At 39.7% G+C, this 25,642-nt stretch overlaps 1 protein-coding gene across 1 annotated transcript in view; it reads right to left on the reverse strand.

Moving 5' to 3' along the window:
- Window positions 1–15,047, reverse strand: part of VEGFD (vascular endothelial growth factor D) — a 30,362-nt gene extending 15,315 nt beyond the window's left edge. Inside the window, exon 1 of the mRNA XM_027689168.1 lies at window positions 14,456–15,047. Coding sequence (XP_027544969.1) covers window positions 14,456–14,545 — 90 coding nt within the window. The 5' untranslated portion in view covers window positions 14,546–15,047. The remainder of the gene's footprint in view (window positions 1–14,455) is intronic.
- Window positions 15,048–25,642: the final 10,595 nt, after the last annotated feature.

The raw sequence follows: 25,642 nt of genomic DNA on the forward strand, positions 1-25,642 counted from the left end.
AAAGTGATTAGTAGAGGTCATTATTATACCAAAAAAATGCATCTCCAATAGGATTTGAATTCTGACAATTAAAAAAACCCACCTCTTATATTGATGCATCACAGTGGTACTGACAAAGCTACCTATGTATTCAGGTTGTTCCTTCTCTTACTGGTTTTCATACACTGGAAATTTGAGAGTATGGTCAAAGGAAATGAAAGGAGCAGTGCTCATTACAGAATTGCCTCTGCAGTCATCAGGAATGTATCCTAATAAACTAAAGCATGATTGTCCAAAACTCACACAGAGCCCTTGGAACTGGAAGTTATCATTTCTCTGTCAGATCCAGCTCTGCTCAACATTGCCTGGGCTAATCAACCCTGAAGTAAATCTGTTTCCTAACACCTATTCAAGCTCTGCACTTTGATGGGATAGCCTGTTTCCTACCATGACAACACCAGAATAATTGTATTCCTTCTTCTTATATTTGACTTCTTCCTCAGGGGAACAGATTTTACAGAAGACTTTATAACTTCTTCACAGGATTCCCTATCCAGTATAGAATTTCCTGATGCCCTTTCCCACAACAACAACAGCCCTAAGATAAAGTATGGTCTGTGCCTCTGAGCATTGCTGACACTGGACAAGAGGGTGAGCTGAAGGCACTGCTGGCTTTTAAGGGAGGTCTGAATCTCAAGTAGTTGTAGGTTTTTACAGTGGGGACATCTATTTTTCTGTGAGCTAGTTGCTCTCAGCTCCCTCTGTAGCAAAGACAGAGAAATATAGACACTTTTAGAGCCTGATTCATTTAAAATCACATTGAAAGTCTTTTGGTGGCTGCCCAGCAAGGGCAGACTCGCCAGATCACAAGATGGATCAGCATGGTAGATCTTTGGTCAAACATATCTCAACATAACTAGCTCAGGTATAAAACATCTGAAGAGAAGAACCTAATTTTGTTTCAATCTTGCTAAGTGCCAAAACAGGAACAGTGAAAAGCACCTTTTCTTTTGATTCATTTGAGACTACTACAATGCTCTTATCCTAAATGTTCTTCTAAACTCTTCTAAACACAGCAGACTGTTCAGCAGCCAGGAGGATATCCCTCATCCTGATACACTTTGACCATAGGGGTGGTTGTCCACCACTGAAAAGCATTCAAAACTAAAAGCTTAATAAATGAAAAGTGTGGAAGGTGCGTCAGCTCCACCAGCAGGACACAGCCCTACAGACTGAACTGCTTTGGCTGGGCACTCTCTTGCTGCAGCACAGCAGCACCGAATAGCGTGTCATCATTAAATCTTTCCAGAGTATCCATTTCTGGTCATGCTGTTCTGAAAAGGACAGCACCAAAGGAAAGCACAGAACCTCTTACGGTTTCAGATAATACCATGGGTGAAGTGTCTTAGGGCTGCTGGCACCATGCAGATGTGGAGACTTCTTTCATATACTGCAGTTTAAACTCAAGCCCTGTTTAGATATAGACATACTCTGGCTGACTGAAAAGACCCACTTAGAAGAGCGCAGCTTTGGACAGAAATGTAAATAAATGTTTCAAAATGTGAAATTGGAGGAAGGTGTTAGGTTCAACAGAGTCCCAGACCTACCTGTCATGTGATGATCTAGGACTTTATCCCTTCTCACAGTGATATCAAGTGGACAGCAGTTAAAATTAGCATTTGAACAGCAGGGGAGCTCCCCACTCAGCTACAGAGCAGGGAAAAAGATAGATGTCAAACTGACATTTCACTGACATTTCTGGAAGATCCAGCTCCTCACAAAAAGCAAGAGGAACAGTGCCAACTGTCTGCTTCTCCTGACTGTAGCCATTTGCACATGCCGTTTCCCACTTTTCAGATACCCCCTACCTCCCTTTTTTAGTCTTTCTCTGCTAACTACAGTCCTTCCTTCCAGGTTCCCCTCCCATTCTCCACTCTGCTCTCATCATCTTGTACTTCTTGGCTCCCACTGTGCTTTCATGTTGTTTATTTTTACTTCTTTCCCCATATTCTGCTAGGTGGGAGTCTAATTAAACCTACCTCAGGCTGTGCTGCTCAGCCTCCTGGTGCAGAGGAACAACCATTTTTTTCCCTTCCATGCCCTCATTCAACTTTCCTTTACATTGACACAGATTTTAGTAGTCAGCTGGGGTGAGCTGTCACCATTGTGGGAGTTGTTGGTTGTAATGGTTGCAACCTAGATGTGGAGCAGAACTTCACTGCATTTGGCATGGTACACATAAGTAGCAAAATTATGATCTCTGGTCCCAGAAAATTTTAAAATATACATTAAGTCTTGAGAGAAAAAGAAACTAAAGAAGGAGTCATTGGGAAAGGGCCAAGACAGTGCCATTTTCATGCTCCCAAAATGAACAAATTACCTGTGCAGACATATCACTGGAAAACTCCAAATTTCCTAAACTTCCAGTACACCCTGTAGTCCATCAAAGACATAAGGCTATGGCCTGTGAGAAATGTTTGAGTAGAACTCTTTCATAACAAATATCAAAGTAGCAGATTTAAGTATTTCATTCTTATCTCCTCAGTTTTCTGGTGCTCTTAATGTCATTTTTGTAAGTACCTTACATAAAAATGGATCCCATACCCAGAGATAAATCATATTCATAATTAAATGAAGTTGTATGTTTTTCAAAACACTGACCTCTCATATGTTCTAAAATTATTCTTCAACTCAAAGAGGAATATCTGTTTTCCTTTATTTGTACTATGAGCAACATCATCAGGAAATGATAACGTGGGTTAGCATTGTGATTTTTGGAAAATTACAACTTTTGTCCTTCCAAAAGAAACCATAAGGGGCTATCTCTCTTCTTCCTAGCAATCCTGGATGCCAGAAAAACACTAAAAGTAGTTAGCATTGGAGAGGAACAAGAGAAAAAGTGGTGATACATTCAGTGGCCTTTCCCACCTTGGACACTGACTTAAATCAGGCACTGAGTTCATTACCCCGTTGATTTATGCTATTCAAATATTTGGCTTATGCATCATGTCATACAGTTGCACAATCCCACACATAGCCTGCATTGTTCAAACTGGGCTCCTTCTTGAGTATTAGTGTTGACGATCTCCTGTCAGGGCCTACAGCTCAGCAGTTGGCACCTTTTCTCCATCCTTGACAAGCTCCTCGGTTTCTTGCCCAGGAAAAAAATACGCTTCTCAAACTGATGTCCAAGACAGCCAGCAGAACCCACCTTTTCAGAACTCTTTTTTTTTTTTGTATGTGCTGCTCTTTTCAGCCTGACACAAATGATCTTTGCATTAACGATATGTTTCAGGATCTCCTGGAGGTATTTTGAAAAATAGAAAAAATATGGAATATAATAGTAAAAAAAATGGCCTGCTAAGGTCCTAAATTTATTTTGGGACCTATAGCACAGATAAATGTGAGGCTGTAGCAAGGTGAGGGTTGGTCTCTTCTCCCAAGTAACAAGCAATAGGACAAGAGGAAGTGGCCTCAAGTTGTGCCAGAGAGGTTTAGACTGGATATTAGGAGACATTTCTTCACTGAAAGGTTTATAAAGCATTGGAAGAGGCTGCCCAAGGAAGTGGTGGAATGAACATCCCTGGAAGTGTTCAAGAGGCATGTGGATATGGCACCAGGGGATATGGTTTAGTGGTGAACATGGTGGTGGCTGGGTTGATCGTTGGACTTGATGATCCTAAAGGTCTTTTCCGACTTTAACAATTCTATGATTCTATGATTCTGTTTTCAACACCATCAGAAGCTATCAGTGTTTTTATTTAAGAAAACAGATGCATGGTGAATAATATTTTGTGTGCACGAGAAGGCAAAAATAAAGCTTGATTGAACTCTGTATTTTGCTCAATCTGAGGAAAGTCCTCTGTACTCAAGTACACTCACAGACCCAGAATACATCCTGAAAGCTTTACAGAGATGACTACTTTCCTGAAGCCCCAGCCTCACAGTCTTTCTCCACAGTAGGACATAAACCTCTGCTTAAAGCTAAACATGTGTAAGAGCTCTTCTGATAAGGAATGTTTTTCTGAGTTAGGGTCACAGATACTATCGTGGTAAGTGCTGCATAAATACCAGTGGAAATTTTCAACATTCTCACCATGTCCGGGGCCAGGACAAATAATTAAGGAACCTCTCAATAACCTTGCACTGTTTTATGATCCATCCTCTCAGCGGTTAGCAATAAAAAAAAGGTAACAGCTTTATCTTGCCAGTGAAAGCAGATTGTAGCTGCATAACACAGAGTGATGATTTTATTAGTGCCATTGTAACACAAACTTGGCCAAAGATTTAAACTAAGGTCAGAATAAATCTTTCAAAATTAACTAATCTGGAGGTGTGGAAGTTTCACCTCAAAGTGAGGACACTTGAACACAAAGAGTACTGGCAGCATGCAAGGACATTTTGAACCTTTATGCCAGTGTTGTGTGCTTTATGAAGCAGTACCAACTGCATTCAGTTCAAGAGAAATCGTGTAGAAGACAGACTTGATGCAACCCAAAGCTGAATTCCCCTTGTGCCAGAGCTGCCTGAAGGCTAATCTCAGAACTAGACTCAAACCAGTTCAAATACTAGGTAGATGATTCATTGCCAGATGAAAATACCATGGAACTTTGCTTCTGTGTATGCTACACCTGAGAATAACCTTCTTTTCTTCCATGATGCGTTCCCCAAGGTGTTTTTACAACAGTGTATGAGCTGATTATAATTGCAGGCTCATCTTCCAGAGATACAGTGCCTATAGCTCCCTAACATCCCACAACTATCAAAAATAAAAAAAAATCTGATTCTATGATTCTATTCACCTGACTGAATATGAACTAGCTATCTAAAACTCCTCTTGTAGTTAATGGAGAAAAATAGGTCCACTGGGGGAATGTTCATCTACCTCTAAAGCCTGTTGAATAAACTGTGCCTCCAAACTGCCTCTTCCTCTCCATTGATGCTGAAAGGTGAACCAGCAGATCGCCAGCTTAGCTGTAGTGAGGGCACCTGAATCCCACTCAACTGATAGCAGTCAAATGAGATGAAATCTCCTCTCCTTATCCAAAGCACAAGCAATTTATGAGGTATATAACCATCCAGGAAGCGCAACTGCACCAGGGTCTGAAGGACCTGGGACTGCTTGAAGACCAGCGCTGGCAGCTGCTGGGCAGGGGAATGCACTCCATTCCCTGTCTCAAAGCTACAGGGTGGTTGCCCAGCCATGCTGTGGATCACAGCACACAGACTGTGAGCTGATGTGGCCAGGAAACTGAAAGGGAGTTCCCATGGAAAAGTTTTGTTCTTTCTTGGCAGGAAAATAAAGCAGCTCCTGCCATTGTGAGGCCAACACAAAGATTGTACATTTTCCTGGGGAGAATGGCAAGCTTACATGAAGTCTCCAGTAAGAGGAACTCCTTTGAGGTTTTTTATCATTATTAGTAGTATTTTAGCATTACTGTGTCTCCTATGAGTATGGAGTCAGGTACAAACACAAAATAAAGAGAGAATACCTAAACTGGTGCCTACAACCAAGCTAAAAGACAAGAGAAAACAGAGGAAGGTATTCACACAAAAAGGAGTCCCAAGAAAACACAGAAAATATTGCTCAGAGTGATGGACCACAATTTGGAGATAGCAGGGGCTCGACTATTGCCAAACTTTATCATAACAAATTTTGTCTCTAATACAACATCTTGCATCCTTGGGGTGTGGCATAATGGATAATAAAATACTGAGAGAATCTTCTGCAGTTTGAAAACATGAGGCTTGGAGGAGTTGCTTACTGCCTTATCAACAAGCAACTGCATCACCCCATAAACATCTAGCATGAGGCATCTAACTCTGCCACATGTCTGACACATATTAGCTTCCAGTAACTTGTATTTGTCTTCTGAGGAGAGAAAGAGCATTTACTTTTCAACAGCTCCAGTAAAATCATAATTTTGATTCTCTGTCAGCTATGAATTTCTGATATATGAAGTCTCATCCCTGGCTGCATCCCCTCTGGAAGCATCATTGTGTAATATTAATGCACAAATAAGCTATTTTTAATTATAGTGAACATGACCACAGAGAGAAAAAACAATTAGATATTTTGACTTCCTACTAATATTGTTCTCTGAAACAGATGGGCTTGTCATGAGATTTTTAAGTGGCTATTACAGTCTTTGTCATCATTATCAGAAGCATGGATGAAATTTCAGGAGCATGAAACACTTCATTCTGCTTTCAAATGCTGACTGTTGTAAACAAATACTCAAATCTCTTCTAAAAAAGTTTCAGCTCTCTTAGTGCACTGCCTTGTCCAGACTGAATATTCATTTGATCACTACAGTTTACAGGGAGACCGACAGGGAAACTTGTGGGTTTGGGAGGGACATAAAATGATAAAACTAATAGTTTGATCAGGTGTTGTATGAGGTGACAGGCAGCTGACAGGGAGACATTGACCAGGGGCTGCCACATTTCTCACTGACATAGATGTGATGGTTGAGGGCTTCTTTTGCTAAAACCTTGTCAGTACACTATCTGACTGAGACCCAAAACGGGAGAAGCAAGCTCTGCACTGCTCCATCTTTAATGTTCAGTGTAGTAAAAAGTTTCCTCCAGACTCCTCTTCTTGAGAGTCTGTCTTGCTGGGCTCCAGTTCTATTTCCACTGAAGGTTGGAGACTTAATTATTCCTTTCCTAAAGTTCGTGGTCGAGGTGTGATAAAACAGCTTCTACTTTAGCTGAAGATGATATGTCTTCATAAATAAATCACATTAACTACTCTATGGCTTCAAGAGAACAGCTGTTTTATATTTTGAATGGCCTTTTGAACTAGAATAGATCTTTTGTGGTGCTACAGCAAACAAATCAGAGTTCTTGTACTTTAGTAGCATGCTTACATTATCAAAATCCTCAGAGATGAGACATTTTGGTTGCTGTATTCTGTCTTGAATAAATCAAAATATTTAAAACAAATAACTGAAAACATCAGAATTGTACATGATTTTGTGAAAGCATAAATCTCAAAAGAATTCAGATAATTTTTCATGTCCAAAGCAATCAGAAACTGATAATATTTTATCAAAATACTTCTTACAACTATATACTTTTAGCCAGCTGTATCTTTACACCAAAATTAGGAGGTTTTTTTCCAACCAGAAAACATTCCAAGTATCAACTACAAATCTCATTAAACAAATCCTTCTTCCCACAGCCAGGTCTTTTGGCTCTCATGGGAAATATTCTCACAGCAGCTGAATGTGATTTTGAAGGTAACAACATTCAGTGTGCATGATTTTGTTGGCATTAATCGAAAAGCTGGATTGGTAGATGGAAGAAAAGAGAAGGTGTGCTAAGTGTGGACGTTCTTCCTCTTCAAGCCTAATCATCTGCATTGAGAGTTTACCTTTAGGTCCCTCCTAAAGTGATCACGCCAATCATATTCCCTTGATAAGTGAAAAAACACAGGTGATTTGTCATAAATATCCAGTGTGGCAACTTGCTGATGCATCCTAAATGCTACTGACATCCTTGGGAGTCTTACAGTACATTTTCTGAGCCTCTACTTGTTTCCTGGTTTGTATGGTCTTGCATTGCAGCAATGTGTTGAGGCAGCTGTGATGCTGAATACAGAGTACAGCTAGAAACATTATGTAGCACTAACTTCACTATACACAAGGTTAAGTGCTGGTCCAACACTGTGACAGGGCACACATGTCAAAAATAGCATATTATATGTGTTTACAAAAAGCACGTCCAGGCTGTAGTCACTTTCTTTTGATATTTGTCCATTCTTTGGAAGTCACTGTGGTTTGGGCAGTGAGTTTGGAATGGCTCAGTAACAGAGACCTGGATGAAATCAGATGACTATGTATTCTTTTAATACTTGAAAATATTTTTTAATGTGGTGAAGGGTCCTTCAGTTAGTTCTTTCACTGGTTTCTGGATTTGCCCCAAGACACTTCAGTAAAAGTTTTGGAAGTGTGACTAGCCAATTGGACAGCTGGGTTTCAAAATGTCACTTCACAAAGCAAAACCATTGCCAATACTGAATGAACTTATGTTACCCCAATCACATGCACACATTTTCCTGGAATTGTAATTTTTCTTAAGTAATATTTCCCTAGCAATTCAGGAAAGTATCCTAACATGGTTTCTTAGTCACACTGCTAATTAAAGTGAAAAGTTCTGCCTGTTAGTATGGCACATTCTCTACGTGCAAAGTGACATGTGATATAGTAACATGATGCAACTTTCTCACAATTTAACATGACTCAAATAGAATTCCCTCCTCAACTGCACTCAAATAGTGATCACACTGCAACCAAAACTAACACAGCGTGCCTCCCGTCTGAAAGCCTGGCTCAAACCAACCCATCCTGACACCCTGATAATAAGGCAGGCAGTCACATCTTTCCAAACCCATCCATATGGTGCCCACATTGGATTGCCAAATCCCACGTGTCCAACTGCATGTCAGTTGTACTCAGTAGGACTCTGCAGAAGCAGCAAGGACCCTAGATGGCGTCCTACCACCAGCTGAGTGGTTGCACATGTTAACTCACATTAGGAGGAAAATATAAAAAATACGCAGCTGTCCTTCAGGAAGCTGAATTTTTCCTAATGCAAGCAAACTAAAATAGCCTGCCCAATTGGTCTGCTATTCATTGATATGGAAGCCCATCTATTGGTTTCTCACAAGGACATTAAAAAAAAAAGTAATTCTGCTTGTTCTTCCCATGGGCAAATTGGATCTCAGCAGCCATAGTGGGGGCACTCAGCAATTTGTTTCCATTCCTCAAATCCCAACAAGGTGAATGAAGATCTGCAAAACATGCTAGGGAGGTAGGAAGCAGGCAGAGAAGTAGATAAGGGAATGGCACATAGTGAGAGGAATAAGAAATCTCTAAGGAATAAGGATTTCCGTAGGAAAGTTATTGTATCAGATTTACTTCCCTGCAGCAGAATATCTTGGGCTGTTTTTTCCCCCCAGCAAAGCTGATCAATACAGTCTTTTTGGGACTACATCTCAAAGCCAAACCCAAGAAACAGCAAAGGCCAGTTTTGTGACTGGACTTACTTGCCCTGAGAGAAAGGTGTAAAAGAAACACAGATCCCACTGTAACAATAACTGTAAAAAGTACTGTACAAGGTTTTCAGATGTGAGCCACAACTGATGGCTAATTTTAATTACTGCTGTCTTAATTTCAAACATCTGACTATTATAATTCATATCTCAAATGCTGCATCTGATTAATCTACACAGCCTGATGTACTTTTCCAGGCTCTGCTCAATTCTCAGACATTACAGTCCTAGCTGAGATGGACTGAACTGGATTAGCAGCTGGAAGGGATTTTTTTGCTATTTCTCATGAGCAAGAACTGCTCTTGATAAAGTAGCAATGTGTTAGTAGTTCCCTTTCCAAATTGATAAGAGCAAGGATGGATGTTGTGTGGCATGGTAACAATACAGGATTGTTCTCTTATCCTTCAGTGTACCTTGTCAAGGCAGTAGCAGATAAGTCAGAACAGAGTGACTTCCCTCACAACCTCCCTGGTAGCTTCCCATTTCTGAAGGAAAAGCACAATCATTTCTGCAGGAACGCAGCAAGTACATTTTCACACATTTTTGGCTCATCATGCCTATCAGAGATGGTAATCACAGAGAATCAAAAGCAGCAGTGACAAAACTGCGATAATAGAATACTTCTGAAAACCACAATTTCATAATATTTGTTTAAAAGAGTTTCCTAACTTTGAAAGGAAGCTGGATTTGAGGATGAAAAGCCTAGTTTAAACAGAGAAATTGTTTCCAATGGCATTTCCAGTTGCTTTTTCTAGCAGTTGAGCAGTTTGCTGTACTTTCAGGAGCTGCCTTGGTGGAAAACATCCCATGAGATGGAAGATGTGTTAGAATCTAATTTTCTAGAAACTGAGCAGGATTTGCAACCAGTTATTAGAGAGGCGTGTAGATCTATCTGAGAAACACTGTCAGTGGTAATTACAGAGACAAAAGCTTACAGCAAGATCTGCTGCTCAGGTTTCTTCACAGAGCTGTTTTGATTGTACAGACAGACAGACTGCAGCTGGCTCTAGGAAGGGAGATGTAAAGAGCTTCCTGATTCCTTCCGCTCATGGTGTGACGGCTCTCCAGTATTTCCATGCCTTCCCAAGGGCAAAGCATCCTCCACTTAGGTGGTCCAGGGCCTCAGAATGATGGGGAAGTGCTGCTTCACTCTCATCAGTGGACAAGGACTATGTACCAGCTGTGTTTGGAAAGTGGCTTCCCCCTCTGTCCAGCTTACAGTGACAACATGAGACTGTCGAATCTAAGAAGACGTGTTTGAGCAAAAACGACCACTCAAGGCTCTATCAATGTTTAGTGAAGAAGTAAAAAAGACTTAGCTGTGGAAAAGCTGCGCATGTAACAGAGAGCAGACGTTTACCTCCCAGCTAAGCATATCTAACCCTCGGTCTTTTGATCAGAAAGCAGATTTATAGTTCAGTGACACTCCTATCCACTGTAGGTTTCTCTCTAACAAACCAAAGAAGGATTCACCATGGGGAGAAGACCTCTAAAAAGGAAAAGACTGTGAGACTGTTTAACTTGGGCATGACCAGTTGTCCCTTGCTCTTGCCTGCCTCACAACACTTCATTAATAATGTAAAGGGGCAGAATAGGGCAAGGAGTAATGAGACTCAAATTCTCAGAGATCAAGACCTTGAAGCCTCATTAGAGAGGTGGTTTTAGTGTTGGAAGGCAGAAGCATCTCTGAGGGATCGTTGGCTTTTCTTGGCAAAAAATATGCCTCAGCTCTGATGAATATAGGACATACCTCTTTGCATCTAATTTTAAAATTCTGGAAAAAGTAACCTATGTCTGTCATTGCTTTAGGAGAAGAAAAATGTGTGTTGGAGAAGCAGGAATAGAGACAGTGAAGTTTGCGGTTCTCTAGCCTGGGGGTTCCAAAATGTAAGAGACTTTCGGGAAAAAACTTCAACAAAGAATTTTTAAAGCATTTCCTGATGGAAAAAAAAATAGATTAAAAAAATAATACTCAGTCTTCAGAAAACCCATGTGGAAATCTAACTGTTCCATGAAGACTTTTTATGTCACGTTGGCACTCTGAACCAAGCCACTTGCATGCAAGGGAGGGTGATGACTGCCAGCCTTGACCTTAGCATAGCTCCAAAGCTGAGCCCTGCTGGACACCTGCATAGATGTGCTGCCCGTGCTTGAGGCTGCCCACTATTCCCCCTCATGAGCCTGTTCTCCAGTTGTGCCTCACATCACCAGACATTCAATGTTCAGGCTGAAACTTTCCATGCCAGATGCCTGCCTCAAAATGACTTTAATAATTTTTTTTTGCTTTCTCTGTCAAAATAGTTTGCCCACAGTTGAGGATGAAGCTCTTCCTTTATCTATTCAAAAACATTTTCTGTCAGTCTGCTCTTTGCACACGTCTGGTGTTTCTCTGCTGTGGATCACAGGTGTGAAGTTTTGACACTTGAGGAACCTTTCTTGGCCCAGATACATCTCCTGCTACCTCCGAAAAAAATTCACCCAAATGTAAAAGCCTCCAAGAGCAGCAGCAGAGGCCTGCCAGGGCTTTTCCACATATGGATCCTGTGCTGACTCCAGTCCATTCATCAGCCGAGCAGGACATTGCTGCAGGCTGCTGGAGGTCCAGCCCATGGAGCTGAGAGCACAGGACCTGCCCTTCCTTTCCCTCAGGCCACAGGCATCCAGCAACTAGGGAAAGGAAGCTGCTGGATTTGACTATGGAAGGGAAAGGAGATGAATACTAATGTAAGAGGGCAAGACCCGGCCAAGGAGGCTGAGAGCATCCTTGGAGACCAGAGCTAGAAATGGATCAGGAAAAGGAAACCCAGGAAGTTACAACCAGAGAGAAAGTGAGAAGTTAGGGATGGAGGAAGGAAGCAGGGACCATGGTCAAACGTGACTGGAAAGCAAAAGGGTCCATTAGGCCTGTCTATGAGGAGCTTGGACAGGACTCCTGATGCTCTCCGAGAAGCAGGACATCCTCACCCAGGAGGCAGCAAGCGGGAAGGGGGGCGGCACTTGGAGAGCACAAACGAAAGACCAATGGGGAAACTGAGAGCCTAATCCTGGGAGGTGAGGGAACACAAGTCAAAAGCTGGGAGTAGAACAGGTCAGGAATGGAGAGAGGAAGGAGGAGCTGGGCCTAACAGGCAAGACACTCATGCACATGGTGGGGAAAAGGGATTCCTGTGCCCAGAAGAGAATGGCATTTCTGAAGGGTTGGGAAAAGCCAAGCACCATGGAGATACTTGCTGAATCATGGCAGCTTGTACACAAACTTTTTAACGTTCACATCTTTAATCAGGATATTTGAGGAAGGGGGATAAGAGAGTGTTTAAATCCTTAGCCCCCCAAAACTCTATTGTATGATACCACACTGACACCACCTGATACGGTTTAAAGCATCAACAAGTTTAAAACTTCAGGTATCCTGGGCTGAGCTCAGCTATTTGGACTCTTGTAACAGGGGAGAGCAGGTTGCTGGTGCTTAACCCTTCCTAGGTCTCATTAGTTGTGTATTACCTGTACTCTGACCTCGGGGTTTTTATCCAGGCAATACTGTTCTTGAAGCTAAAGAACTTTGCAAAAATAAGGTATGGCAGGTGAATGCAATATGTAATTTCTGTGTTCTGCAAATTCAATTTGAGGTGCAAATGGTAAGAATAGGCATAACCCTGTGTACCATTCAACATCATAACATGAAGGACTTTTTGTGGTGTATATCAACATATGTACGCACACAGAAGCCCACAGTTCATACATGAGAAAACAACCTAGAAATCAAACATCCTTCTTAAAACATTAACACAAAAATAATCAACAGTTTAGCCAAATATCTCTGTCTACACCCAAAAAGCCAGAACAAGCAGAAAGTCAGGCTTTTCCTTGTGCCAATCAGCAGCCAATGCATGTGAAACACAGCCCTCTTTATTGTGATCTACAAGATTCCTTTAGGATAGTCTTGGAAACTATCAGTGAATTGTTACTAAGTACAGTACCCTGTGGCTAAGCTGGCTGCTTGAGAGCGGTACCCAAATTTCAGTGAAAATCATCACATATGTACATATGTTGGTTGGACAATCCTATCACAGTGAATAATCTATAAAACAGTTTAAACGAGCAAGAAAAGCTCCTGAATTTACTCTATGCAAAGTGGATATGTTTTTAAAATTTAATTAAAGGACTTTCTAGTGGGTTTACTATTATGCTGAATAAACCTGTGTCCCACATGAGGACAGAATTATCACCTCTGCCAATTATACCATGGTTAGTATTCTGTATTAGAAAGCTGTTTCTGGTTTAAATGAAGTGACTCCTACATATACAAACCAGTGATTTGTCATGCAGTTCTCAAAGCTAATGTGTACAAGACTGATTACTCTGGTCCTAATGTCTTCACAGAACTGATTGCTGAAGTTGTAAATTAAAAGCTTGTGAATAGTGAGCAGGCAAAGGGGTTAGTCACCAGTCATCCTGAGGCACACATAGCTCACCACTGCTGACTTACTGGGCTGGCAACAGCAGTCTGCAATTAGGCACATAACTTAGCATTTCTTTTCTAAAGCACAGGTCAGAATGCAGCACAGTTCACAGACTAGTGTGTGGTCATCTCTTGCAAGCAGGAGGTTTTCTGAAGTGAAAACAAAAATATTATCTTGTTTTGCTGTGCTAGTGAAAAACAAATAATTTGTTCTGGACCACACACTGAATTAATCATTTTTGGACAGACTGAACATGTAGGAACTTGTTCCAGTTTTCGTTCTGATTTTTCTAAATTATTGTCCTGGATATTCTCACACTGTCTCAGAAAGTCAGATCTGAATAATCCTACTCTCAAGGTGAGGCTTCAGCTGAAATTTTGTTGCATGTATTATATTCAGAAGAAAGGTTAATTTCCAGGCAATGTGCTCTGTTATTACTGTTGCTGTTGATTTTAAATCCTGTATAACATCTCCTAATTAAGCAAAAGAAAAATGTTTCTCTGATTTCTGGGAAACAAGTGAACAACAGATGAACACGTGTCTTTAGAGGAAAAATTTCAATACCAGGATACTAATTCCTGCAATTATAAATACCCGAAATAAAAAAGTGTATTTAATAAGTATTCTAAATGCTCTGTCCCACTTTTTTTTTTCAGATTTTGCTTTTATTTTGCATAACTGAATGACACCAAAATTTTAACTTAAGAATGAAGTTTACAACAGGTATTTAATAGCTAGTAAAAAAGTAACAAAATATTAAACAGAGAATATGGATTTAACTTCTCTATAGAGTAATTTTCCTCTGTGGCTGGTAAACATTTCTGCAACTAAACCATCTCCAAAAAAAACCTCAACAACCAAGTATTAAAAGAGCAAAAACCCATCACCTTGCACATTAAATGTAGGTAGTTCTGACAATTTGGATTACTAAGAAGCACAGTAAATAAAGATCACCTACCTTCACAGATCCATTCTCATAGTCAGATCCTTGCAGCAGATGTAGAAAAGAAACTATGAAAATATTCACAATTGCCCACGGTTTGTACATTCTGATGTTTCAAATCCACAGGTTACTACGCAGTCGTTGTCATACAGCTAGAGGCATCTGTTTCGAAATGCATTTCTCTACCACCAGTACAGAAAAGGTTCCAGAATTTCTCTTATAAACTCACAAAGGATTTCAACATCCGAGAGTAAATATCTGTTTCTTTACTGCTCAAAACAATTGTAAGTTCATTTAGAAAATGTCATTTCTTAGAGCAGATTTTAGATGCACTTGAAATAAAATCATGATAAAGTTTTAAATAGATATATATCTGTATGTATACACATACACACTCACAAGGGATCAGGTATAGATTCTAGTTAATGAAGTTAATATATCTTCCATTAAGACATAAAGAGGCATTCAAAATCCACATGTGGTCCAGAAATGTAAGAAATCTGCTCGATCCTGTGCTCTGTGTTACGGCAGGCTTTTAAGATGGTGTGTAATGGCCAGTGTTTTGAGCCGAGAGCTGTAATCCAACTCTGTATTAAAACTTTTTTCACAACCTTCATGGAAGCTTGCAGAAGCATGTGTCTTAAATCTGATACAGACTTTGGCAGTAACACAGGCAAATTTTGGCTCTAATCCCATTTTGTTCCTACCAATAGCATAGCAGCTTTTAAACTAACTGATGCAATCTAGACTCCCATTATTTTAAAGAAGATTACCTGAAACATGAAACTTCAGCACACGTTCTTACACCGCACACATATTTTAAGTTACTTCTTAAAAAAAAAAAAAGAGGGAGGGTAAGGAAAAGAGAAAGACTGAGATTTTTTAATGTGTTTTATCTTATGTGTCAGAGAGTTTTCTGAATAGATTTTTAAAAAGGAAATTTAAGAACTATCTTTGACAACAACAAGATTTTGGGTTTTTTAAAAGAAAGCTCATGATGCTACAGATGTAAAAGGACAAAATTTATTCTTATTGCAGTAAAATAAAATCATAATTTCTGCCTGAAGATGAGCATGCATTTTCTCTGTATATTTCCACAGTCAAAAAGGGAGATTTAAAAACTGAGATCTAACATTTAAAATTATAACATAGACAAAAGCTCCGATAATTATGCATGTTAAATCTATATTTTTGTATTCCTATAATATATTGTGTTCAGTAGAGTAGTTCCACTCTTACATATCTTAGTGTTCGCAGAATCAGACTCTACAGCTGTTAACATAAAACAGGCATGTACATAATACTTCAGAGCCCTAGTTTCCTACTTCTGATGTCCAAGAAGCGTTCTCTTAAATACAAGTCACGCTTCTGTACCTATCATTAGTTTAATGATAGGTTAAATATTCATTACAAATGGACATTAGAGAAAAGATTGTTTTGATCCAGTCTTTCCAGCTGTTGTTATTTAACTGTCATTATGTTTTAGAAACACGTGTAAATGTATTATTTTTTAGTTTTGTCTTTTGCCACTTGTTTTGTGAAAGCAGTCCATTTCCCACTTTTTTTTGCTTTCTACCCCACTCATCCCACACTGGTTTGTACAAAGACAGCAGGAATGTCACCTCTTTGAAATGGATGTGGAAAAGCTGCTCTGTCTGTGTACCTGCTGCTCCCCCTCAGACCTTTCCTGCACCCAGGCTGCCAGCGATATTCACACAGTTTTGCAGGCCCCACACTACAGGGGTCATCCTGTGTCTGTACTGTAGTTTACCATTAAAATACCTTAACTATTTAATTCATAATTTTAAATTAATGTGTTATCTAATACTTATGCACAGTCACCTTGACTTCATTTAATGTCTCTGTTTCCCTTGCAATACTAATATCCATCTCCTTGCAGGAGCTGAAAGCCTGATAAAAGAAATTAATGTGCCATAGCCTCAGATGCACAGCTTTAGGACAAGGGACCAAACCAAAAATAACCACTATGGTCTTAGGACTGCATGGAAATAACTTTCTATCGACCTGCAGTTAACTAGAGGGAGTGCCTGGCCATACTTACCTCTCATTTATGTGATCATTTGAAACAGAAATCGACTCACAAAAAAGTCAATAAGCAATACATGTGCTCACACCTTAAAAGCCTGTGAGTGGGACACTTACACAGCCAGTCTCCAGCACAGTTCAGGGATGAGCTGCTCTGTTGCCCTGGCAGGGCTGGTGCCAAATGCCAAGGAACCACAATTACAGGACTCTGAGCAACCTAGCACTAGAAAATCAAGGCTGTTTGTTTTGGAAATGTTGGAGGGAAATATCTCAGTAATATTTTGTATGTGTTTTAGTTCATCACTTTTACTTACCAAATTCAGCTCTGAATTACAAATACGTTTGGAAAGACCAAACCTGCATCTTTCTTAAAGCTAACCATTCATCAGAAAAGGTTACCCACCTCTCACTTCAGTGGGCTTTTTGGCAGGCAGACTGAACTGACCCTCAGGCATTGAATCAAACTCGTTTATAGGAGAGCAAGTTAGATGCTGCAGGCAGAAAACAAAAAATACCTAGTCTTTCCCTTAGGACTCAGACGTAAAGACTAGCAGAGAAGGAAAAAAAACCCTTTTGTTAACTGCAGAGGACTCTAAATCTGCCTCAAAGTTGTTAGTGAAAGCAAAGGCAAAGCAAGAGAAAACAGGTATTAGGACAGCAGAGCAACTCTGATAATGAAACAGCATTTTCACCATCTGTACCACCGTGCCCATCCCATCCCCTATAGCTCTTCTCTCTCCTCCACCTCACAATACGAATCAGTGCTCCCTTCAACATCACCTCAGCCCTGCTCTTCTCGCAGCTTTCTTATGATTTTTTTCTGCCTACTGCTTAAGAAGAATTTAAATACTTTTTCACTGGAGCTTGAAACTCAGAAGTATGTTGAGATTATATTGCAGACTGCCTGCAACAGCAGCGAACAGACTTGCTGTCTGGCCAGACATCTCTGTTTTCATTTAACATAGGAACCCAAGTTAACAATACACACATTCTAGTTTCTTCTTTTATCTCAGTTAGCTGTTGTAGAACCACCTGCTCAGTTCTGTGCAAGGCTTGGGTTTGTATTTCTTTTAAAATCTAGCACTGTATAAAAGAGTACTTAAATAAAATTTAGAGGACTATTTACATTACTTTTGTAGTGGAATAATCATTTCCATTGACATCAACAAGGCTAAATACTGCGTAATGAACTGACATTTCGAACATTTATGTTACCTTTGGGTGAGCAGGTAATAGATTAACACTGTGGTAATGACTCAGTTCTTTGCAAGAAGAGCTTAAAAATTTAGTTTAGATAAGTCTGTTTCAAATATTGATCAACACTGATGTCTCAAATGTTTAAATCTACTTATCTGCAAACATTATGTATAATTCATTCAATAATATTTGAAGCATGAGTCTTTCTTTCAAAGTAACAGTCTCACATACATTGCACCAAAACCCTGAATCGCTGATTTCCATACTCTGGTTTTGTGATGGAAGAGAACATATAAGTGACCCAGAACTTGGTAGATGTATGAATTTCTTCATACTTTCCACTAATTTTTAAAGTATTATATGCAGACCAAGTGCAGCTTATTTACCGGAACTACTTACCATGGTGCATTTCAAGTTCTATACTTGGACTTCACAGCACAAAAAGAGAAAAAAGGCCGGTACAGATGATTACAACTCAAACAACAGCACCATTTTTAACTCATGCATTTCTTGGATGTGTACACACCCAAGGAACAGAAGAATTTCTTGACAATGCTGAAACTCATATTCTTCAAGCTGAAATTCTTTCAGGTAAATGCCTTCCATAATCTGCACCTGCAGATAGGGCCAGACTAGTGTCACTATTTGCCAGACAAAACTAAAAGGGAACACCTCCAACAAAAATCATCCTCATCTGGAAAAGTGTAACAAAACATGAAAGGAGGATATTTCATGCTTTTAACACAAGATTAAGCCATGAATCAATAGGACTACTCATTTCACGGAAGGTTTGTGACAATATGCCCTAAATAAACTCCAGTTAAATTGATCAGTCTCAGACCGCAAAGTTAAAATTAGAGATCAACAAAGGCAGTTCATTGGCTTTACTTCAAATAAAGTATTTTTTTCATCCCACTTGAAAACTCCACACCATTAGAAGTTTAAACATGGCACAATGTTCAGGATAATAACATTATTCCCAACAAAGACATTAAGTATTTGTAAGATGATTCTATAAGCAGATCTGTACATTCCCTCTAAGTAATCCACACACAGAGGAACTTTTGTAGTTCTTGAAAGCTACCTAGAAAAAAAAATTGGACAGTTTGTCAAATATTGCAAACAAGAATCTAACTTATATTTAATAAGACACTCATGACCTGGCAGTTATATTGCAATTTGAGGTCACTCAGTACACATTTTAAAGTTAATTATCAAGTAATTATTAAACAATTTTTTGAAATAAAGCAATGTTTAATATAATAGCTACTGGCATTAGAAATTTCTGTCAAATAGCAAAATGTTTGTATGTCACACTAAAGCTAAACTGGATTGATAAAATTTAGGAATAAAAAAAAAAAAGCGAAATCCCATCTACAGAATCTCAGATTCAGAGAACAAGAAAACTGCCGTAGCTGGGCTGGAGGAACAATGTGGGCAGCTCCACCCAGCCAGCTCCAGAGCCAGCCCTCACACCAGCCAGAACGCCGCTTCATCTCCTCAGGTTACACTTTAACTACCCTTAAATTAGATCACTTAATTGTCTACTTGCTGCAGCAAACCTAGAGCTCAGAGCAGTCTGCAAAATCTGCCGGAGAAGAGGGTAAATGCCGCTGGGTGCTGTGCCTATACTGTGCTCCAGGCTGCCGTGGCTAAACTGCTATCCATACCTTCATCTAGCTGGCTGAAAGTTCACTAGGGAATGTCTACACAAGCTGCAAGCACGCCCTTGGGCGGGCATACTCTTAGCTTTAGCTAATACGAAGCACAGCGTCCATCGGCTCGGTTCTGTGCCAGCCCATGCTGTGGCCCCGCTCGGAGGAAGGACATTGCTGTTAATAGACGAGTGCTGTCAGCAAAAGGCAGATAAAAATCACAAACAAACATTGCTGGTTGAACTTCTGAGAGATGAAAACACCTTTGAATTGCTCTATTTTTGAATAGGCTCTACCCCAACCTCATGAAAAGCACAGCTGCCTTGTTACCCTTCTCTAGTTCACATTTGTAATGTCTAATGCATGGAAAGATGGAAGATCACTCTGGGGATGGCTACTGTGCTGAGCAACAGCTTTAGCTAGCCCAAGTATAAAGAAATTTGTGTTTCTTTTGTTTCTGTGCTTCCATTGTGTCTATTTGTGTAACTCCAACTTCTTAGAAGTTTAACCTACAGGGCCTCTGATCCAGAGAGCAAGACCTCCCTCTGGATTCCTGTAATTCATACTTATCTATAATAATGGGAGCTCTGTGTCTGCTTGTCTTCACATCCATCTGTGTTTACAAAACTATTAATGAGGGCACAACTGAAACAATAATCAAAATTTAATTGCAGAGGCATGTAATAGCATTTACAAGCCTTTATTTCACTTATGACTTTTATAAGTTCTCACTTCTTTCCACACAGAAGTGAGGCAAGCTGAACAGAAGGATAAAAGAGGTCTCACAGTTAAGGAGAAGAAAGGGAAAGAAAAAAGTGCAGAGGAAGGGGATAGCAGAAAAGGAAGAAAGGGGAGAAGAGCGAGGGGGAGCTCTGACCAGGTGCCATCCTTGAGACCTATCTCATTGACAGTAGCCAGGTCCTTGCCTCCAGACTGACTGTGGAACACTGGCTGGTGTTTAGGTATGTCTGAGGATCACTACCTGTTCAAGTCAGGTGTCTGAAACAGTTCACACAGCCAAGGAAGGAAGCAGTTACAAAGAGGATGGATTCAACATCAACATTCAATGGCTACATTCATTCTGCGGCTTCATCCTCTGCTACTGAAGAGTAAGAAAGGAAAGTAGCAGAAGCAAACTGCAAAGCACAGTGAGTATCCAGACTGCTAAATCCTGAATGTGTTGAGAGCAAAACAGATGAACTCATGGATTCTTGTAAAGAAGAAAATAATAATACGTTCCCATTTTCTCCAGCACGCATGGCACTGTTGCTAAATTACCCTGGGACTTAAGGGTATGTGCAACTTGCACCAACTCGTGTAACTGAATAGACACTTGTTGCATTATGCACATCAAGCCCAGAATTTCTCAAGAGAAAAATGTGACTGCAGGTAACATCAACCTCCTTAACCTTGCAGTGTCTGGTAATGTCTTGAGCAAGTTTCATGTGAAACAGCAATAGTACAGCTTGTACTTCAAACATTTATTTTCTTCTCATCCAGTAGAGTCTTGCAGCAATATAATCCAAGTGACTGTAGGGTGGATGGTGGTACAAGAGCAGCTCCAAGACATCAGGGAGATCTGACACAGCCTTATAATGATGAAAATAGCATCTGTTACATGAGAAAACACTCATTTATTCTGGTGACTGTTGCACTCGCAAAGGTCAGAAACCAATATACGTTACAGGCCTGGTCAGTTAAAGCTGAATTTGTACAAGAATATTTTCTGAAGCAGTCATTACCACAGCATCACCTTCAAGTGCTCCTGGAGAGCTTCACCCAAGTCATCATGACACTTCTTTGAGGTAGGCAGACTTCATGACAGAAGTAGAAAATGCAAGATTAGTTTCATCTTTGCACTTCAGACACCAGGCTAGAATTTGCCAACATAAGCAATTGGTGGAACTGTAGGCATAACTTAGCCTATTAGAACAGGAAAATATGAATACCTAGTCTCACAGTCAGATGTATTTACCTAAATTGTGAATTAGCTTTTGGCCTTTTTTTGGACATTTTAGTATATCCAGTCTGCTTAAAAAATGTTCTTGCTTAAAACCAATACAGAATACCTCGAGATCAAGTGCCTGGTCAAGTTCCAGGGCTTAGATCTTTCTTGCTTCCTAGTTCTGTTGTCCTATCAGGGAGATGAGGCCTTGAAATACAAAGTAACAACCCCCTGGAAAAAAATTCTGCGCCTGAGTCCCAGATTCTTGACTCAGTGGGTATGGCCAGAGTATACTGTGAAAACATCTTGACCCTCAAGGACAGCAAGGAACTCCAAGGCCAAGCCAGAAACACAAGATAGCTCAAAGATACCTGTTTTCACCCTCCCTGCCTCTTGCTGTCTTCACTGAAAACAAAGCAGCTTTTTGGAGGAACTTTCAGCCGTCTTTGGAACAACTGCCTTCACCCAGCATTTAACCCAAACTGAGACTCCCACTCCCCATATAGACATTTTCACAAATAAAGGTAACTAACAGATCAGCCAAAACAAGCAGAAAAGTAGAAGCTAAAAGGTTCAGAGGAAGAAAATTTTGCTACAAGTCTGAGAAAAGCTGAAACCACATTGTAGGAGGTAGGACAGCAAGAGGATGGTAATAGAAGGATTTATAAATTTATTTTCAACAGGTGATTTCCTTACTTACTTCTGTAGCACCTTGAAGCAACGTCCTTTGGAGCAATATATCCATATATAGCAGATGATCAGAGAACAAATACAGGGTTTAGTATAATTATCCTTGCACGGAACAACCCAAGAGTGTGCACACACTAGTTTACAATCACAGCCAAGCCTCAAAAGTTAATTTCGGAACTTATACCTATTTGAGGTCACTTTAGAGTAACAACAGCTCAATAACACAAAAATAAAATCCATCTGGTGCAACTTAAAGTTTGAAGATGAAATGTTTATTATTTACATTTGGTTTCACTGCTTTAACATTCACAAACACTAGGCCAATAAAAGGATAAATCAGGTCCCTGACATCGGCAGGGGAGAATTAATGATCTCTCTCAAATGTTTAGAGAAGTAAATGTATACTGTAAAGTATGTATATCATAAGTTCATCTCTAGCTCTAATAGGATGATTTTTTGACACAAATCACAAAAGCATTTCTGTGTTTTCACAAGAAAATCTCCATTTCCTATTCTTATTACATCCTGTTGCTATCAATAATGTATAAGCATAAACAGAGTTTGTCAACCTCACCGAATATTTCCTACTGAAGACAAAATAAAAGATGGCTTGGCTAACTGACTCTTCTACAGAGATTTCATCCCCAAGTTGTTATTACTGCTCCAGCTCTGACTGCCTGCATGCAATATCAAAGCAACACTTCAGATCCATCATGGTCTGGTCAGTCACCTATGTGATATGATCTATTTATCTCTAATGCGCATCCATTGCTGATGTCAGGGTTCACAAGACCAGGTGCCATCAAGGCTTCTCAAAGGATGGGAGGAATCCTGAAGCAGCTCAAAGAGTGCCCTGGTATTCATTCATCTCTGAGCCTGCTGGTCTCACACCCAATGCAAACTTATTTTTTTATGGATGAGACCACTCCCTGCTGTTCCCCACATCTGCTCCCAAGTGTAAGATTCTACAACTGCGTTCAGGTAACACAGAAAGCCTGATGGATCACCCACCGCTCATGGTGGTGTTGGGTAGAAAAGTTTGCTTGGCCTTATAAACCATGAGGTTTTAACCAGACTATTCTACAGCATTACAGGAGCTCAGAGAGACCTCCTTATCCATCTGGGAATTACTCTGTTGTTGGTATTTGATGAATATACCATGAACTTAAGCCTCTACCACTACCTTTTGACCAGGGTATTCATTACAAAATCCTCTAGGTTCAGGAGGGCAGTGAGAGAGCAGCAAGCCAATCTGTGCTGTTTAAAAGAAGAGGAGAAAGACAATAACCAAGTAAAATAATGAGATCCTATTAAGTTCATATCAATTATACATTATGCTTTAAATGCAGTGGAGACATTTTTTAGAAAAAGAATCCAATATAAGAAGTGAACACTATTTAGATACTGAAATAGGAGTTACTTATTAAAGCAAGAAATAAAAATTAAAAAAAAAAAAAAAAAACAAAAAAAAAAAAACCCAAAAACGAACAACCCACAAAGAAAACAAGCATGCATGAGTCCAAAGGAAATTAAACCTTAGTTTGCTAAAAGCCCTCTGGGAGTGGAGCGGTGCTGTAACAAGTTAGAAAACAGTGGTAGTTAATATAAAAATTTTAACAAGTTTTAAAACACTGAAAAAAACCTGCAAAACATGCTTTGTACCTAAATCTTCAACTCTTGCTGTTCTGATGTTTCACTTTGACAGAATTCTTCAGTAAAAAGATCAGTCCTTGTCTGACAGGTACAAGATTTTAAAGAGCTGGAGATGTAAATTCTTTTCAGGTTCCATAAAAGACACTGAAAAGCAGATTTTAATCCAATAAGCAGATTTAAATAATTTTTTTCATAATTGACTGGAAACTAAGGACACCTCTAGATTGTTAAATATAAAAGAGACAGTGACAGAGTTGTGAGTATTGGATCTCTGCTTCTCCGCAGTTACTTCTCTCACAGTCATTTTGCTCCATGGTCCTGTTTTGGACCACTTTAGTTATCTCACTCCAAAGCAACACCCAGATATGGCCCTGGCAATAGATCATTCCAGAGATCTCTTTCGAAGGCTGTAGCAAGGGGATTCCCTGATTACCCTCACACAGAGCTTTACGATAGTCTTCAAGCAAGCTTTGCATCTTCAAACATGCAAAAGTGTCTTCCTGCCATGCCTTAAGGCATAGTACATACATAATTACGATCTAATAATTAAGTAATTAAGGGTAATAATGTTTAAAAATTCATAAGAAAGGGATAATTACAACTTAAAGCCACAGGAACATCACATGGAGCTTAGAGGAGATATCTGGCCAAATGCCACATAGCCCAGATTCACAACCTGCTCACAGAAGCAATCTGGTCAAAAGTATCTTGACCTCAGGGAGAAGGCCTGTTCTTCTCTTATCCAGCACTATATGAATACTCCAAGGGCCTACCCAGGCTTAGAAAATTTATGGAATTAGGAATGTTCTGAATCTTCTATGGCCTTTGATACAAGTAACATCTACTTCCCTGATTTTAATTGCCTTTTGCTATTGAGGGACAAAAGCAAATACAGTAAGCACATTTCAATAGATAATTACTTAGGAATCTTTCTGCCAAGCTGGACTTCACAGGCAGAAAATTTCTCTGGCATGCATAACAACCCACCCACCATTATTGTTGCTACAATAAAGAGCACTCAGCCTTAGAGGAAACAGAACACAGCAAAAACTCAGACGAGACAGAGGACGAGAAGATCCCATCAGAATGTATATTCACGAAGAATCATAGTGGCTGAGCATATCTGCTTCCCCAAAGAGACACTATCTCCTCAATACAATCTCACAGATGATCCCCAAGGCTGGAAAAGGAGGCAATACATGAGACAAACTCATCTGGAGAATAGTTAGCATGGTGTTTCTACTGGCCTATTATTGTTGTGCTTTTGTCCTATTTTTAGGACTATTTTGGTCTGGTTGAATTTTTAAAACTGCAAAAGAAATTTAAAAGGAGTGATCAGTCCAGGTGAAACTGATCCTGCTGATTTCAAAGGAAAGGTCCCCTTTATAGCTCCAACTTCACAATTAACGCAGAGGTTGAAGGATTGGTATGTATCACGAAAATCAAGAAAAAATTGACCAATTAATAAAAAACACAAGCATTATGAAATATTTTGGAGCTTTCTGATCTAAAATTCTGAGAGTATGTTTGTAAATTTATACTTTGAAGGCTGCAAGGAGGTGTCACAAAGGTGATGAACCCACAGTTATGGCTTATGGTAACAATGTCAACAAATCTCATCTTAAATGTTAACAATAGGTGTTCTTCAGACTGTAATCATTTAGGGCAGAGGTACCTTGTTCTCAAACTGAGCAGTCACTGTCAGTCAATACACTATGGTGAAGTTCAAGTTTCTGCTTAGCATCATCAGGATCTTGGAACAAAACAGACATTTAAATAAGAAAAATGATGGGAACTGAGCTGTATGTTCTTTCTAAACATTTCTGAAAATTTTTTTTGCTCAGAAATATTTATGTTTCTCTTCAAATCAGTTCAAAATCCCTACAAGAAATTTTTTTCTTGAATACATTGAGAATCACACTTTCTCAGTGTTTCTACCAAATAAGAAGGTGCTTTTCCCTCTTCTTTCAAACTAGATGTCTGCAGCCAGACTTTTCTCAAAACATATAGAGGATG

Source organism: Neopelma chrysocephalum, unplaced genomic scaffold (assembly GCF_003984885.1).
Source record: "Neopelma chrysocephalum unplaced genomic scaffold, ASM398488v2 Primary Assembly neopelma1_76, whole genome shotgun sequence".
Taxonomy (NCBI): domain Eukaryota; kingdom Metazoa; phylum Chordata; class Aves; order Passeriformes; family Pipridae; genus Neopelma; species Neopelma chrysocephalum.